This window comes from Colias croceus, chromosome 29, assembly GCF_905220415.1.
Source record: "Colias croceus chromosome 29, ilColCroc2.1".
Taxonomy (NCBI): domain Eukaryota; kingdom Metazoa; phylum Arthropoda; class Insecta; order Lepidoptera; family Pieridae; genus Colias; species Colias croceus.
Window position 1 is genome coordinate 1030122 of NC_059565.1, and position 20227 is coordinate 1050348.

The 20227-nt window shown below is 31.8% G+C and overlaps 1 protein-coding gene across 2 annotated transcripts in view; it reads right to left on the minus strand.

Moving 5' to 3' along the window:
* The window catches only part of LOC123704331, a 30088-nt gene extending 21402 nt beyond the window's left edge, over positions 1–8686 (minus strand). Inside the window, exons 1-3 of one of the 2 annotated variants that reach the window (XM_045652668.1) lie at positions 8364–8686; positions 2458–3136; positions 806–1789 (exon numbers count right to left, since the gene is read on the minus strand). In XM_045652668.1, coding sequence (XP_045508624.1) covers positions 806–1789; positions 2458–3066 — 1593 coding nt within the window. In that variant the 5' untranslated portion in view covers positions 3067–3136; positions 8364–8686. The other variant, XM_045652669.1, reaches the window with a different exon arrangement.
* Between the last annotated feature and the right edge of the window lie 11541 nt (positions 8687–20227).

Genomic DNA, 20227 nt, shown 5'->3' on the forward strand with positions numbered 1-20227 from the left:
CTGGCAGACATTCGCATTTATAAGAATAATTAAAATCTAGACTGTATAATCGATCTTTCAAATGCAAACTAAATTTATTTTGAACCCTATACCGATATATTATTTGTCAGTACCTATACATCTAAAACGAATTTTAGGTTATTAACATCGACACATTTTATTTTATTTTAGCATATTGTATTTTAGTTTATGCATATTAGTACAAAGAATCAAATAATTCAATCGTAATTTTAAACCACTTAAAGTTTTTACCATCTACCCGCATCGGAACGACAAAAAAAAACATAAATAAAAATGTATAAAATAGCAAAAGGCGAACATGCTCAGAATTCAATTATACATACCCACGAAAACATAAACATGTATTTCCAAAAGTAAACTTTATATTACATTTATTAAAATACACTTTATGTCCATACACATAAGATCTATTTTCCCTGATCAATTTATTTGTAGGTATATAAAATTGAGCAATGACATTTCACGTGATAACAGCTTTCAGTGAATAATTTGTTCATTCGCGAATTACAATCTATAAAAAAAATTACCGTAGAATTTTCTAGAAAAGTATTTTTAACTCTTTCAACTTTAATTACGTTATTAATAATAATAAGTAATAACCTATTTTGAAATTGCCATATAAATTTCTAGAACTACTGTTATATCATGTTCTATATGTTTATTAACTTTTTCAACTTCTACAATTACGTCATCATCAAAAACATACAAAGAAATTGCTATAGAATTTTCTAGAAAATTCCGGGTCAATGACCGCTATCATCACGTGACACAATCATCAACTTACCGTTCTCAAATCATCGTCTTTATCCAAGATGCGCAGTCGAGCCGACGTCTCGGGACTCGAATCTTCCGTCGGCTCACTTATTGTACTCTCAGTACTCGTTTCCATAGATTTAACCCCATCGTCTTCTATCTTTTCCGTACGTTTTTTCAGGAAATTCTCATGTTCAAACGTTTTGTTTTCGAACCCAGTACCGTTCGGTGATTCTATATCATTCTCTAGTGTAATACGATCCTCTGAATCAATGTATTTGAGGTTCACTTTAGTTTTCTTTTCGGCTTTAGGCGAAGTACCTGTAGCGACTGGTTGGGATATTTGTATGTAGGAAGCGAAATTTGACGTGTGTTTTGGCGTCTTCACTTGTTTTTCTATATCGTTCTTTAGCTCTTTAAGCTTAACCTCTGGGCTGTTGCGTAGTTTCTTACGTTCCGCGTAATCTGTGTCCCCGTTTTCAACTTGAATTACGGTGGACATTTCTAGGATTTTTCCTATTGGATTGTTAGGGTCTAGCTGGCTTTTAATACTGGCTAGCTTGTCTGACTGTAGTTTGCTGTTTAGAGACGTTGACATGGCCGTTTTTTCCACTGCCGGTTTGGCTAGCGACACCGGTTCAGATATAGTTTTACTAAGAGTCGTATCGGATGTTATTTTGCTTGGGGAAACTTCCCATCTGCCGTTCAAACCATTCTTTTCACTTGGCATATGTATAGGTACGGGTTGGTCATCTTTCGGATTGATTTTCGTATATCCAGACGTCCCATTCTCACATTCTTTAAGCTGACTCAAATATTGTTCCACCGTTTTGGAGGGGTATTTAGATTCGTTAGCCGGCAGTTTAGTGACTGTCATTTTGTCGAATCTCTTTCTAATTTCAGAGACGGACGGCACTTCATTGCCATTCGAGTCCTTAACGCCGTTAGACATAGAGTTCCTTTTGCTGTAACTCGGCGTCGGCGACGAGTCCTTGTACCTTCTGCCTTCAGGTCTCTGATCGTTGAAAATTGTACACTTAGCGAGATATCATGAGGCAATTAATGAGGTATAGCGTGTGATCGTGTGTTAGTTCTAATAAATTCCGCACATGCGTCTATAAATTTTTTTCGAATTTACCTATGTTACTACGATGCAATTGCTAAAATTGTCACGTGAAAGACGTATCTTTGAAAAAACACTCCCGAAAGAAAAAAATTTTGACTAATATTACTGACCAACTAGAACTTTATTGTCTCGACTTTCAAGCGACATATTTTAAAGCCAGTTTTTTGATAGCTCTTCTTTAGTGCGATGTTAAGAACATGAACACACAATACACGCTCACACGGCGTTGTTTGTCCGCGGAATTTGAATATTTACAACAGATATTATGGAACTATGAAAAGCGATATTAAAAACAACATCATCCAAATATGTACAGCATTTATACACGAGCTAGATACTTTTATTTCTGCAATTTATATTAAATTACATTAAAATATAAATGATCACCACAGAGCAAGATTATAGTACATCTCAAAATCTAAATAACATCATCTGGGTTGTAAGAGACAAAAATTACAACCTTTAACTTATAAGCAGAATAAATTACAAAAATTCCGTCGACAAACAACCCAACAAAAACGTGATATTAAATACCGGTGCTATCAAATAGTATTTACCTCTGAAATCGTCGCCGCTGAGTTCCTCGGCTTCCTGTTTCTCAACTCGGGCGCAGGCGGCCTGCCAATATCATTGGAGATCGACTTCGACCTGGATATCTCTCCATAGCTATTCTGTTCTCTACTCTGCTGAATTCTCTGCGTTAGAGGCACGTAATTCGCTGGCGAATATTTGTTGTACAACTCCGCTGCGGACATAGCAAGAGCCGTCGAGGACAGGACATTCCTCTTGGACCTATTGAGATCCGAAGTCCGACTGCTCTCACTTCTAGTGGTCGACACATCTCTGGACCTGGATTCGCTTCTCTCCGATCGATATCTAGAGGATATCCCACTATCGGAATCTGTGACGCTTGGCGCGCGGGAATTTCTAGAATATTCGACTAGCGAAGTTTTCCTTTCCCTTTTGCCATCTACATCGGAGTATCTAGATCTGTATTCTGTCGTTCTATCGCCGTAGCTGCTTCGTAAGGTCGACGTAACGTAAGTCCCACTGCTGGATCTGTAGTATGGCTTGTCTATACTCGAGGATGAGGTTAGGGAGGATCGATAGGATCCCGTCAGGGTGGAGGACGTGGGAGTATAACGCGTGGGCGAAACGACCGGCATTCTGGCAGATTACGATTCCTTAGTTGTATTTGAATCTGGGCGGTCGCTGTTTTTGCATTTTCATCACCACCTGTAACAGAATAGGGTCGATGAAAATTGACGCATTCTCAAGTACGTCTCGAGGTGAAATTTACATGTGTATCAGATTTATCGTGGATAAGTAATTGATGTACGAGTTAAGTAAAATGTCATGGTCAATATTGTGTGCGTACATAGGGGTCGTCAGTGTGTACTTATAAAATAATCTATTTTTATGTACACAGATAACCTGATTGAAAATTTTTGATAAAATTTTAAAGAAAAGGAGTTATTTTTTTAAGGAAACAAAATCTGTTTCTAAGTAAGGATATAAAAAAAGTATTCATTTGTCATTTTATCGCAAACGTAAATAATCAATATCAGCTACCTACTGATAACATTCAGTGAATATTTAAATACATTTGATAAGAAACAGCTGATTTCCCAAAACAATATCATATCAAATATATGATGCACTTATTGACCATAATAGACAATACAAATACACCTACCATAGACTACAGAAGAAAACACCATAGACAGTTCTAACAAAGTTCATACATAAACAACATTCAGAGTTCAGACCATTTATTGCAGCAGCAAACTGCATGTGCCTATAACGTACTAGCTGTGCCCCGCGGTTTTACCCGAATTGCTCCGCTCTTGTTGTTCTCTGCGTGATGATATATAGCTTATAGCCTTACTCGATAAATGGGCTATCTAACACCGAAATAATTTTTCAAATCGGACCAGTAGTTCCTGAGATTAGCACGATCAAACGAACAAACTCTTCAGCTTTATAATATTAGTATGGACAATCAACAGAATACATAATAATACAATCTATGTGTTAAATAAAACAATAATATATATATAAAAGGAAATTATTGCATCATCACCAATCCTTGATAAGTGTACAAAGTTTGAATTAAATCTGTCCGTTTAAAGTGCCTCAAAATCGAGTCTAAGGGAGTCGGTTACATACATACAGGTGAAGCTAATAAAAGTCTTAACCAATAGTTAAACAGTTACAGACAATCTCACTTATTAAACAAGTAAATTATCATTGTCATGCTAACAAGGACATCTTATTATAAATTTATCTTTTATCAAAGATTTTGTCACGTAACTATGTAGAAAGAAAATAAATTATGTGATTATTTTTATAATTTAACAACAATTACAAAATAATGTTATATTTTATGTGGATTGAACAATAGTAGATTCTTTTTTGTATTTCCAAACAATCTCTGAAAATACTGGACCGATTTTGAAACTGTATTTATAAATATAATGTTATGTTAATAGCAGGTTGTATATTATATTATAAAGTACCATAAAAAGTTGTGTGGTTCATTGTGTTACCACTCGTGAGATACAAACTGACAAATTTCTCAGTCTATACTGATTTTATACTGCTCAGTTTGTTTGCTTGAATGCGTTAATATCAGGAACTACTTGTCCGTTTTGCAAAACTCTTTCACTGTTACATAGCCCATGTATTGAGGAAGGCTATAGGCTATATACCATCGCGCTACAATCAATAGGAGCAGAGAAATGCATGTAAAACCGCGGTGCATACCTAGTATATCTATACAAATGGTATATACAAGTTACTGCAGTATTATCTAATGTACATGTAACATCTTAAAAAGTTATGGCTTCCATGCAGTGGCCAGTGATAATAAAATTATATAATAACTTAGTTCAAGTTATCTTTGACAACTTTAATATTTTGGCAATGCTTTTAACTGATTGTCTATTTATTAATTACTAGCTTTCCACCCGCGGCATCGCCCGCGCTGTCAAAGAAAACTCGCATAGTTCCCGTTCCCGTGGGATTTCCGGGATAAAACCTATCCTATGTCCTTTCTCGGGTATCAAAATATCTCTATACAAAATTTCATTCAAATTGGTTCAGTAGTTAAGGCGTGATTGAGTAACAGACAGACAGACAGACAGAGTTACTTTCGCATTTATAATATTAGTATGGATTATAAAAAAATTGCCTTGGCTAATACTTTTTTGCCTTATCTCTACAAATATTATAAAGCTGAAGAGTTTGTTTGTTTGAACGCGCTAATCTCAGGAACTACTGGTCCGATTTGAAAAATTCTTTCGGTTTTAGATAGCTCATTTACCGAGGAAGGCTTTAGGCTAACACCAACAGGAACGGAGCCACGCGGGTGAAACCGCGGGGCGCGGCTAGTTACATATAATACTTGAAGAATTCTATATCAGTCTTGTTGTTCCAGTGGATTTTGATAACAAACATGTAAATTTAATATATGCAGATTATATTTCAATGAAATGATTTTATAAAACGATAAACGCAGTAGTTATTCAATGTAATATTTAAGAGAAAAGTTTTTATTTGTTTGTTTATAATTTATCAACTCGAAAATGAGCTGTAATATACTTTTAGTAATAAATAGGCTATATTTTTTAATTTTATTCTATCTTTGGTAATTCCAGGCGTATATATTATTTATTTATTCTTTGTTTATTTTAAAATCACCTAAACAGACCGGGAATTTACAAAAATGTGAATAACTTCAGAATCAATATGTGTTTGTTATCTTAGTTTGTTTTATTTATAGTTTATTTAATTAACAATATCTTTGATTGTTTTTACAGAAAAAAATATACCACAGGTTCGGAAAACAGTTTCTTCAGAGTCGAAATTCTGTAGTTGCCCATTTAAAAACGTATCAATGTAACATTTAACATATTTTAAATCATGTCAGAAAACTGTCCTGTGGTGCTAAAAACTGCATTAAATATAGGTGCAGAACATCAATTTCCTGCTTAAGAGACATACACACAAACAAATAATCAATATTTTCTTCAACTGAAGATACTGTCTTATAATACAGGCAATAGTAAACATTTTAAATTTATTTTAAACTTTAGTTACAGTCTACTAATAGTTACTTCGTTTTTGCACATTGTCTTAAGAAGCCATAGAAAACAACAAAAAATGGGTCAAATTAGTTCTTTCTAATTGGTTAAAACCTAAACACTAAGGTTATATGAATTAAGGCAGACACTTAGTGTCATAACAAGACGTGTTTCAGAATTAGCACTATAGTATCACTACATAACTAGTGCATACCTATACTAATATTATAAAGCTGAAGTGTTTTTTGTTTGTTTGAACGCGCTAATCTCAGAAAGTACTGGTCTGATTTGAAAAATTCTTTCGGTGTTAGATATTCCATTCATCGAAGAAGGCTATTTTATATTATAAAAATGAATCGCAAAATGTGTTGGTAAGCGCATAACTCGAGAACGGCTGAACCGATTTCGATAATTCTTTTTTTATTTTATTCCTTGAAGTACGAGGACGGTTCTTATGTAGAGAAAACGTAAACATGTACCACGGGCGAAGCCGGGGCGGACCGCTAGTAGGCTATATATCACCATGCTAAGACCAATAGGAGCGAAGCCAGCCGGGTAAAACCGCGGGGCATAGCTATAAAATAAAGTCGCTTTCTCTGTCCTTATGTATGCTTCAATTTTGAAAACTATGCAATATGATTTTAATGCGGTTTTTTATAGATAGTGATTTAAGTGGAACATTTTAGTACATAATTTATTAGGTTTTAGACAAAGCGACATACTGAAAGCCTTCTTTCACGTATTATTATATGATAATGGTTGTATGTTAGACTCGATACCTACTAGTTTTTTGATGTTTTGAAATTACATATTATCAAAACAAGCAATTTAAAATACGGAGACAGTAATTTTTAATACACTCTTTAGACTTAATTTTGAGTACTTGCAAATGGATAGATTTAAATCAATTTTTATACACTTATCAAGGACCAATGACAATATAATAATTTCATGTTTCATCAGCATGTTTTTCAATTCATTTTTAAACTATATAATATATTGAGTTTTAAATGTAATTTTGTTATTATATTTACTTTTTCATTAATATTTCTCATTTATTCGATAACAAACTACATACTTATATAACATAAGCTATTATTTACTGGCATTTTTATCCATAGATATATAGTATATAACATTGAGGTGTTGGTTTATAAATTATACCAAAATACTAATATTAAAATGGTTTGTGCGTCTGTTGGTATAAAGCTTTGTATATGAATGATGAATTGTTTTAGATAAGACTTTTATTAGCAATTTTATAATTGAATCAAAACATTTAAAAAAAATAGAATTGGAATTGAATATCTGAGCAATTCTAATCAGAAACAATTAGTACTTTATTTACCACTAGCTGTTCCCCGTGGTTTCACCCACATTGCTCCGCTCCTTTTGGTCTGAGCGTGATGATATATAGCATTCCTCGATAAATGGGCTATCTAACACCTAAAGAATTTTTCAAATAGGACCAGCAGTTCCTGAGATTAGTGCATTCAAACAAACAAACAAACTCTTCAGCTTTATGATATTAGTATAGATTCTCTGAATTTTAGGTAAACCTTCAATATATATTTTAAGATATATTTAAATAAATACATACAAATTTAAAGTGAAGCCTTTTGAATGTTGTAAATATCAAACAACTGTATGACACAAATACCTGTATTTTATATAGAACAAGAACAGAATTGTTATATTTAGATTTTCGTGGAATAACTATAAAAAGGCCATTTTAATGCTTTATATGAGTGATAAATTGGCAGTTATTTATGACTTTACACTAGTTTTTGTAATAAAAATTATTTTTCTTAGTATAGTTTACATATTTTGTTAAAAACTAAGTACTAAGTAGGTATTAACTATGTTTTATTGACAGATTCCAAAATGTTGATTGTGCTACAGCCTTGAGCTTAAATTTTATAACTTCGACCTTGTGGGTATGGCATCAAAAACAGACATTCAGTCCATTATTTAAACGTATCATGTCAAGGTCATGGGAATTTTGGACGTGAGATACCATAGCAATTACGAATCGTCCACCAATTTTTATATTTACTTTCAAAAACGACAAATTTGAACGCAGTTGGTGTCGACTGAAATTTGACACCGCGCTCGGAAAAGATAATCCCACCAAGTTCAGGCATTTATTGTTTGTCATAAGCTTCAAAATATGTAAAATCACTTTCACACGACTCACCCGGCCTCTCTTTGGCAAAATCACGAAACACACTCCAAAAATATACCTTGTTTTATTTTTAGCGACATCGAAAACTTTTCGTTCGTGTTCAACGCAATTGCTTCACACTATTTTTTTTATCACATTTGTGAATTATAATCGATATAGAATATTGTTAGCGATGATATTTCGTGATACTCACAATATAAATCAAATAGTCCTGGTAACCAAAGAAACTGATTCAACAAAATAATTATTTTTCTCTTCACTGGTCGATCGTAAAACTAGATTAATAGAACACGAGTCACACACTTTTCCAGGCACTTTCGTTTGTAAAATTGATGGAAAATGGACCGTAAACGCCGTATTACATTTTTCTTATGCGCTCATGTAATTTTAGAAGACTAGAGGCTCCATTCGAGTGACGTCACACAAATTGTTGGCAATCCTATATTTTGCTTAACTTCCGTCTCGAATTCTTCAAGGATTTTAGTCCTTGTTGCGTTACAATAAAGTTTATAGTCACCACTGTGACAGAAATTTGACTTTTGGTATTTAGTGTTGCTATATAACTCAAACTCAAACTCAAACATTTATTTATTCAATTAGACTTCTTCGAGAAGCACTTTTGAAACGTCAATACATATTTTTATCATTTACCACCGATTCGGAAAGCAGTATCTATGGAGAAGAATCGGCAAGAAACTCCATAGTTGCTCTTTTAAATCATTTCAGTATTACAATTTAATTTTACAAAATATGTAAGTAACCGTACGTATATATAATCATAATATGCCAAAGAACTGTCCTGCGGTTCTCACGCGACAACCCTCCATGGGTTTTTATCTTCCATATATTCCTTAATGCTGTAATAGGCTCTCTGAACTAAGACGTTTTTTACATAATTCTTAAATTTAGCACTACTAAACTCTTTAATACTATGAGGAATTTTGTTGTAAAAAAGTATACCTTGACCCATAAATGAATTTTTAACTTTAGCTAACCGGTAAAATGGCATTTCAATTTTATTTCTGTTCCTTGTGCCATAACAGTGTCTATCTCCTACTCTTGTGTGTAAGTCTGCGTTTTTGTGTACATATAAAATATTATTAAATATATACTGTGATGGTACAGTGAGGATACCAGTATTCTTAAAGAGATCTCTTAGTGAGTCCCTAGCACGTAAATTATATATAGAGCGTATGGCTCTTTTCTGTAATATAAATATAGTTTCAATATCTGCAGCCCTGCCCCATAGCAGAATTCCATAGGACATAATGCTATGAAAGTAGCTAAAATAAACCAATCTAGCCGTGTCTACATCGGTGAGATGCCTTATTCTTCGAACTGCATATGCAGCTGAACTAAGCTTAGCAGCGGTGGCGGCAACATGGGCCCCCCATTGTAACTTCTCATCTAGTGTCAATCCAAGAAAAACAGTAGAATCCACAGGGTATAATACCTCCCCGTTTAAAATAATATCCCTTTTCACCTTTTTTACATTTGGAAGGATAAATTCTACACAATTTGTTTTTTTTGCATTTAATAATAAATTATTAGCAGTGAACCAATTGGATATGCGTAAAAGAGCAGAGTTTACTTCGTCAACGTTTGAGTCATGTCTATCCACATTAAATATTAATGAGGTATCATCTGCAAACAGTACTATTTCACACATATCCTGCAAATAATAAGGTAGGTCATTAATATATACTATGAACAAAAACGGTCCTAAGATAGATCCCTGCGGAACACCTATGTTAATCGGCGCACCGCGAGATTTTTCTCCATTAACAACAACGGTTTGTACCCTGTTCTGAAGATATGAAGCTATGAGGTCCTGAGATAAACCTTTAATACCATAAAAATTTAGTTTCCGTAATAGAGTGGTATGTTCTACACAGTCAAAAGCCTTAGAAAGGTCACAGAATATCCCTAAAGCATTCTTTGAATTTTCCCATGCTTTATATATATGTGACAAAAGAGCTATTCCAGCATCAGTAGTAGAGCGCCCCTTTGTGAAACCAAACTGTTTGGCGTGCAGTAAACCATTTGATACAAAATGACTACATAATTGGTTTAAAATTAATTTCTCGAAGACTTTGCTCAAAGTTGGTAAAATGGAAATTGGCCTATAGTTATTACAGTCTTCTTGGTCACCACTTTTAAATAAAGGAATTACTTTACTTAACTTTAATAAATCAGGGAATATACCAAAGTCACAACATTGATTAAATATAAACGCTAAGTGGTTGGCAATGTTTTCTATAATATTATTTACTAAATTTACAGACATTCCCCAGAGATCACAAGTTTTTTTTAAGTTTAATGTTTTAAAAGTTTTAACAATTTCCTCTGCAGTCACATGTCGCAATTCAAATAATACATTACACTCAGCAACATGGTCCCTCAAGTAGGACTCCGCAAGGGCTGATGACGAATTTAATTTTTCGGTAATACTAGCAGGGACACTACTAAAAAAATCTTCAAAAGCAAGCGCAACATCAGCACTTTTGTCAATGACCCTACCAGCATTAACAAGTTTTATGGTACTATTTGATTGGCTTTTGCCCATTTCACCATTAATAATTGACCAAACCGTTTTAACTTTGTTATCAGAGTTGCGTATTTTATCTCTGAAATACAAGCACTTGGCAGTGAAACAAACTTTTTTAAAAGTTTTTGAATAATTTCTAACATAACTAAGAAATGACATGTCTTTGTTATATTGCTTCATGCCATATAAGTCATATAAAACGTTCCTGCATCTGTGTATACTAGGTGTTGCCCATTGGCTAAATGGTAAATCCTTGGTAATACTTAAAGATTTAACTTTAAAGATTTTTTCAAACTCATTATGAATTAAATTAAAAAGATTTGTAAACATTTCACAAGGATTATTATGAAAGGATTGATCATTCAGGCCAGGCAATTTATTATTAATATTATCTCTAAATTTATGAATGCCTTTTTTAGTTATAGGCCTAACATTAATTCTTTTAAATGTAGGTATGCAATCCCATTCAAAAACTACTTTCTGGCCACAGTGATCCGAAGTCAGTGTATTGAGAATATTTTTTTCTAAAAAGTTACAATCACAGTAAACATTATCAATACAAGTTGCAGAACTAGGTGTAATTCGTGTGGGTTCATCAAAAAGTTTATGTAAATTAAATGATTGAAATAAATTAACTATTCGTGTTGCCGTTTGTGTGTGTGAAAGTAAATCAATATTAAAGTCTCCACATACTATAACCTTCTTTTCACTTCTGCTCAAACGCTTTAATATTTCTTCCATGACTGTCTGAAACATATTATAGTCACTGGAAGGAGGCCTATAAACGCAAACAATAATGTAACGCTCAAGTTCAACACAGGACAGTTCAATGGTGCGTTCTATAGATAGACTAACAATGTCAGTTCGTTCTTTGCATTTTACACTATTGTGTACAAAAATAAGAGAACCTCCATGAATAGCATGTTTCCTAAAGTATATACTTTTTAACTCATAATTATCAACATTTATTAACAACTGACATTGTTTAAGCCAATGTTCTGTTACACAAAAAACTTTAATACTATAATGATTTAAGAATAATTCTATTTCTAATAATTTGCTAGCCAAGCCTTGAATATTTTGATGTACAATGGAAAAAGGCTGCTTAGCTGTTGTCTTATATACTAGTTTAAATCTAGCTTAGGGCTAAATTTTCTGTCAACACTTAACCTAGGTTGGTGTATATAATTACTACTACATAAAATTATAGTAGATCGATGGTCTGATACAGAACATGTACCAGACTGGTTAATAATTTTATATGCTATTAACATAGCAAGTTCTTTCTTATATCTAAATGGCAGATACACTGTATTCCTTGTCATACAAAAAGATTTTATACAGGAATTTAAGTCAAAATATATAAATGCATCACTATGATGATTTGTTAAATTATACAATTTCAAGTTAATATTATAGATAAACCTATATTGATTTTGTGTCAAACCAGGCAAATACGGTAATGTACACAACATAAATTTACATTTTGTCTCACCACTAATTTTTAACATTTTTTGAAATCCTATATCAATGTCATGTTTTTTTAAATTAAAACTATCTCCGTATAATATAATAACAATACTATTTTCATTAAAACTAAAATTATCTAATGAATTCATGATATATGTAAATGAACTATTAGGAGTGCAAAAATTAGTAACTTTATGGCCTAAGTTGTTAAGCAAAGCGCCAAATCCCTGACCTATATTATCTGACAACACAATAATTTCCTGCATGGAAAGATGTTTTGTTTTACTAGATGAAAGTGTTGCCGTTGGTTGAATACTATGTATGCTAGTGCAGTCAATGGTCTTATGGGGCGACGGTTGCTCATTGTCACTTATGGAACACTTACATACATAGTTATTGGTCAGAGACTCGAAGCGTTCCATATTTTCATTGCTTAACTTTAATATATAATCTGCCTCTTTTATGTGTTCATTAATTTGTAACTGGGCAGCAGAATATTTTTGGTTGAGGTCATATAATGTATCATTTAATGAGTCTATTTTCTCCTTAAGTTCTGTAGTTTCTACCTCATACATCATTTTATAATGTTCTAAGTCCCTATGATATCTATCTAACTCTTTCAAAAGGCTATTATTTTTAATTTGCAATTGTGCTACATTTTTTAATGAAAATCTATTTCTCATAACTGATTTAGTGCGTTTAATGAACCTACTTAATTTGAGATATTTTTTTAATTTGTTATGTGAATTTAGCTTGATTTTTGTATTGTTTTCAAAGCCACTTAACTGTCCACATTCAAGCAGTTCACCAAGAAGACTGTTCGATGAAGTGCATAGCCGCTTGGAGTTATCTTCTTGAACCTCCATTAAACTGCATTCCAGCTCAACGATACGACTGAGAGCCTTCTCGTGGTCATTGGAACACTGTTGGAAGCTGTCAACAATGTCTTGGAGGGCTGTGCACTTGTTTTGGCTGTCTATATATTGAGTGTGGAGTTCAGCTAGCTCGGCCTTCAAACTTGTGTTCTTTTTTATAATTTTCTGGATTTTAAGTTCATGTTCCTCTCTCTCCAGCAAGAGTTGTTCACACAGGGATTGTGAAGCCTTTAAATCCTGTAATGTGGCCTTTAGTTTGTTTTCCATGTCTTTGGCCACCGCCTTGCGGGTCAGCATGTTGTAATTTTAATTGCTGAAACAGGTGAAATAGATGTTAAAAAAAAATTGTATTTATGATGCAGTTATACTAAAATTTACTTGTGTTAGATAGATAGTGAATAGATAAAAAGTAGTTTTTAGTAGAAATGAAGTATATTTTGTCTGGAGCTATTAGTTTTTGTCCTCTAAATTGCTTCCAACTTGTCAAGCAAAGTGAGACGATAACTATGCGCTCATGTATTTATTGTGACGTTACTCATAAAATATGAGCAGTGTTATTAGTTAAATGAATGGGAATGTTGTGTGTATCTTTAAATAAGATATATTAAAACTAGTACTCCCCTGGTTTATCCAAGACGAAATTCGAATTTGAATTTCCGTTGCCGTTGACAGCCACGTTATACAAAACGCAGCTTCAGTCACGTAATTATACGTATTTCACATGAAATAACACTTGTACGTTGAATATATAGTTTACTATTACTAATTTATACTGTTTTTGCAAGTAATTATTGAATTTAATATGATTTTTTAATTTAAAACTAAGGAGCTGATATTCACTCAGCTGTTGACATCTGTCAAGTATGACATATATAAAAAAGAATCTTTTTTTCCTTTTTAAATAATCAGATGTAAACATGACGTCATGTCTGACTCATCGTTCAATAGTGTGAAGTTAGCGCAAAGATAATTCTCTGTATTATATTTTTATCAACTTTTAATTAATTTTCATTAATTTAATTAATCTAAAATCAATAAATGTATTTACCAAAAATTAAATTGATATTATAGAACACACACTATATCTCATAAATGGGCATTTTCACAAAAATGTATACCCCCCTGATTTTCAACTGTCCCTCGAATTCATTAAATTCTATATAATGAAGTAGTTGCCAGATTTATTTATATATGTTATCAAAGTGATTATACGTATACAATATTTTGTTTTTTTAACAAAAACTATGACAAAATCTAAAATAAAGTTAAGTTAATCATAAATAACAATTGAAAAAAGGGTAATTTTACGCTGTCCCCTGCTTACTCTTACGCGTTTATTAAATTATTTCTTAACTTTTTTGTAAGAAAGGTACCATCTTTTAAGGTTTTATTTGGTCCAGGATAATCAGTTACTGTGATAATAGTTAAAATATAATAACCTTATATAACAAAATAAAAGATAAAAAAATAAAAAATAAAATCAAAAAAATTGTCCTTCCCGGAACATTCAGTTGTGTCACCGATTTTCTAAAAAGAAAATTACTGTGGTTCAAATATTTTTGCATTACTGTCAACACCATAGCTACTGCTATGCAACTTATCAGGTTAGAAGCCCTCAGGGTCAAAAAACTGCTTAGAAGGAATGCACGCGTGTTTGCAAGCCGCAGGGACCAAATTCTTCATTCAGGTATGTGACCATATTTTGGCTTATTTCTATCTATTTATCTTGTAGTATTTAGTTTATTTTGTTTTAAATGTTTTTATAAGTAAGTTGATCAAAAGTTTTGATGAATATAAGTGTTGTGGTTATATTTTAAACCGTTTTTATTACTAGAGGATTATCAAATGTGACTTCCGCTGTGTGACTATTTGAGCGGTCACATATACGCTGAACGAAAAGTCACAACATGCCTGAACACATAAAGCAATGTTTACATGGCGATTTTCTTGAGCTATAAAAATATTTTTCCAAGACATTTTTGACTGAGTAGGAAACTACGGCAAAAAGTAGATTTCAAAAATAAAAATTATTTCCCCATACAAATCGCAACAGCTGATTGATCATTTTGCATGAGGAAGTAAAATTTTTTTTTGAAGAAAAAAAAGAAGCATTATGCAGAAAAAGAAACAAAATAAGCCAGCAGAACTAAGAATCTAGACAATGTGCCTTGTATAAGTAAGTACTAAAGATAATATGGGAACAAAAATTAATTTTTTTCACGATATTTTTCATTGGTTTTTTTTTATTTACAGATTAACCTTCGTGTTTGCAGCGTCCACTGAAACAAGATTTTTTTATCCAATATGGTGATTGAGATTATTTAAGGTTAATATTATAAACGAATCACGAAGACTGATTATTATCGACTGATTAATTTGATTAGTGCCAATATAAAACATAAAAGAGACTTCTTATTCTTGAATCTTGATAGTAATTTACCCTTTAGATAAATAATAATAATGTGATGGCTTAAGCCCGAACTGATTGTGATAATTTAGTTTGATGTTAAATTAAGTTTATAATTATATTTATTATGTGTGCCTGCGTACTTTTTTTTCGCCATGTATACGCACCCTTTCCCTTTTTGGGTATTCGGTTGTGTGACTGTCCCTATATTACGGAGCTGAATTTTTTAAATATTTCAGTAGATTTTACATTTAATGCCCTTCAAATCAGTCTCTTTAATGGAGAATAATACATAAGTGTAATATTTGTTGCCTTTTCTCTAAAAAAGTATCTAACATTTTCAATGTAAAGATAATAATGACAGTTAAAGTACCAGAGTCACAATACTGAATATACTATTGTTTTTTTTAATTAGCTTAGATCCAAAAGTTGGGAATAGTGAGTGTTTAAAATATACAAAATAACGATTTTAAGTTAATAAATAAACAATATCTAAAAATTCTTATATTTTGCACTGTTTTTCCAGCTACTGAATATAGTCACACAACTGATATAAAATTGCGAGACTTTCCATTGTGTCCTATTATTTTTACAGTTTTCTCATTTTAAACCCATCATATTATATGTTTTCTTGAAGTATATTGAATTTCCGTTTTAAAGAGACCAAAAAAAGTTTAAAATATAATACTATCAAAAAAAATATATTTTTCAAGGAGGGGGTACATTTTTGTGAAAATGTCCAAATAACATTGAATTTTTATTACTTCTTCTATTCCACACTAGATGGCGCTAAAATTAAATATAACTAATCTTTTTAAAATATTTTTGTATCCGCGCCATCTAGTGTTGAACAGACACAATATCTTAAAATATAAAAATGAATCCCAAAATGTGTTGGTAAGCGAATAACTCGAGAACGGCTGAACCGATTTCGTTAATTCTTTTTTTATTATATTCCTTGAAGTACGAGGATGGTTCTTATGTAGAGAAAACGTGAATATGTACCACGGGCAAAGCCGGGGCGGACTGCTAGTCTTATAAATAAAATTGAGCTTTTATTACTTCTATTTCACACTAGATGGCGCGAAAACTAAATATACCTAATCTACATTTAGTTTCCGCGCCATCTAGTGTTAAATAGACACAATATCTTATTAAATAACATTGACTTTTATTACTTCTTCTATTGCACACTAGATGGCGCGAAAACTAAACATACCTAATCTATATTTAGTTTCCGCGCCATCTAGTGTTGAATAGACACAATATCTTATTAATAACTTGACTTTTATTACTTCTTCTATTCCACACTAGATGGCGCGAAAACTAAATATACCTAATCTACAAAAATCACAATTCAATCATACAAAAAATCTAATTTGTATTGAATAATTATAGCTCAAATATTCGTTTAAAACATATCATATTTAAAAAAATGTAAATAGGTAATATTTTTAAAATAAACTGTGAAGAATCATATTAAAATTCAATAGGCTAATAATTTTTTGAATTTGGTCCAGTAGTTCCCGAGATTCATTTTCTTTGCATTCAAAGAAACAAACTATTCATCTTTATTTTACTATTAGACAGGATTAGATTTATCAGATTAGAATTATAAACTTCGCCATGAATATTATTTCCAGCTTATTCTTTTCAGTCGATAATTTTACAATTTTAAAACTAGATGGCGCTGTGCGAATTGACAAATAATATTTGGGCATTGCATGATACATTACGAAAGTTTCTAAGTAATTTTTTAACCAATATTAATTGTCATAATTTTATCTAGTAGAACGTGTTAATTGCTTAAGAAATAAGGGGTAGTAGGGTAAGGTTAATAAAACAACAAAAAAAAAATAGTACACAAACGATTTATTTTTATCTAATATTACATACCTATTATAAGAACATTAATTTTACAATACCTAGGTACGTTGAATGAAAAGAATAGGTAAGATTTATTCAATTTTTTTACATAAATTTAAATGATGAAGATTTTCTTAAAATTGTATTCTAGAAATACTTCCTGGTATAGCATTTGTCAAACCCATCAAAACATAATATACTATTGCAAGAAAGTACCTACCTATTATACAAAAATACATTATTAATTAGTTGAAAATTTTAGTTAAATTCTTATAAGATTCTAATTCGTTCGATTAATAGGTACTAGGTATACCTACTCAGAATTTTGTTTTACATGACTGAAAATCACTTTTTTTAAATCACGCGTGTTGCCAATTGCCATGCAACACGTCTATCTGGAATTGCCAATAAATTCAGCATTCAGGGAATCAGCTCTGAATTTGCGAGATACTTACTTTAATATTACAATAAGTCTTTGTGTATTTACAAGGTGTCACATACTTTGGTATAAAAATACTTTTGTACCTAATTGATTGTGGCAGGATGCTTATTTGTGTATGCAAACTTTGTATTATCAAGGATTGGTAACAATATAATAATTAATCTCATTAAAGCATACTTTTTATAACTACATTGACATGTTCATCTTTTTTAAAAATTTTTCAGTTATTATCCCAGCTCAGACGAATCAACATAACCAAAAAATTATAATCCAATCTACCAACTCGACTTTCGTTTATTTTATACTAGCTGTTGACCCCGGCTTCGTTTGTCCGGTCGAATATTCGTCGTGGGCTCATGCACACTTTGCTGATGATAATCACATGATTAAATTCGTAGTTTACGATTGTATAAAGGACATACAGATACAGACAAACATTCATTCTGAACACGCTTTTATCTGCTTCACCTGTATGAAACCTTGTCTTTTCTCTTCGATTTTGATATACCCACTTTAAACATAGAGATTTAATTCAAACTTTGTCATCAAGGATCGATAATAATACAAAAATTCATGTGTTTAAGCGAGTTAAATACGAAGCCTATAATATATGGTAACTAGCCTAGCCCGAGGCTTTGTATACAACCTAATAAATTATACATTATATACTAAAATTTTCCTCTTGAATCATTCTACGGTCTACATATGAACAAAAACTGCATCAAAATCCGTTGTGTAGTTTAATAGACCTTAGCATACATATACATAGGTAATATTACCTATATACTAGGGGGTGATTGTGATTGTTTTAATTCATATAGATATAAAATACAATAAATGATTATATTAAATGAAATGTTATTATTTTGAGATAAACGGCTCCCAATTGGGCTTGTTGCTCTCCGTCCCCCTCCTGACATAGTAAAAGAGGTCCGGGACAAGCCCAATAGGGGACACATTCTTGTCTTCTTTTTTTAATACAGTACAATCCGCTTTATATTTTATTAATATCGTTTTTTACTAAGTATGTAACTATACGTACCTAATATAGTGGAAAAATGTCATCAAAGCATAATGTATTTGGGATGAGGAAAATAATACATGGATAAATATAATGTACCTAACTACCCAATGCAAAAAAAAATTATACTACCTATTACCTATAGTATTTAGTAGTTCTTTGTATATTTTAATTATAGTAGTCCCAATTATTACTAACAACTAATAACCTAATAACTAATCTTGTCTAGTTGGACCCTGTTGTCACTTGTCAATGTGATAATATTATGTCACAGAATACATAACAGTAGCTAAACGCTACAGAACGGACACTCTCCGCCTCCCGCCAAAATTAAACACTTACCTCACCCCGCACGATCAGACATGTTATGGTACCCATTTCCCCGCAAGGACGATACCAACGACGTCTTTAGACGAAACGCAACGAAGATTGACAACATTAATCAAATTGACTTAAAGCAATTTTATTATTTTGGATTTGTGATTATCGTTTTTCGTAGAAAATGGTTAGATATTGTGCTGTTTACGGATGTATTTCATCAGAAAAACGCGAATTTTTTTTTACGCTAGTCACAAATGTGCCAACCATAAAGAGTTTACACACACATTTGCAGTCTCTACAGTGTGACTGTCAAAACTATAATTTTGTATGGAGTGTCCGGGGTGTGATTATGTGTAAAAAAGTTCGTTTTCTTTTATAGCTATTTTCTGGTAAATAACGTAACAAATGCACCATACTCGATTAAAAACCAGAAATACTACTGATTATATATTTAGTAATTTTTATAGCATTCGAATGCACTAGGGAGTAGTTAGCGGTGTTCGAACCCGCGTCTTACTTCAGGCCATTCCATTAACAAAAAATCTCATAAATATTACCGTCCTTAGATGTGATATTATTCAGGAAGATATTAATTAATTAAACGACGTCGTTTAATAAAAAGCCTAGGCTATTAATGAGACGGTTGACTTAACCGACTCTTTGTGTGTGTAGGTATCTTTATAGGTAATTATAATATGTTTAGGGCAAAGTAAAATATAGATTTTTTTATAAAATAAAACAACAAGCTTAGCAAATAAAAATATATTTCCATTCATGCGTTGTAAATAAATTTAGCGATAATACAATAATAAAAAACGTAAAACAAACAAAAAAAAACATAAGTATTTAAGCCACTAAAAGTATAAAATAATGTACTTTAATTTTTTAATTACACTTTATTCGAAATTATAACAGCAAAAAACAAATATTATAACTTAAAATCAAGTAAATAATCACTAATCTAAACTAATTTTACGCAAAATATATTCATAAGCAATGTGTTTTAGCATTTAATCGTAACAAAAGAGAAAAGAAAAACAAAATATTTTAATTAAGAAAATATACATTTTAAAATTAGAAAGTGTATTTAAACATATTCATTCAATT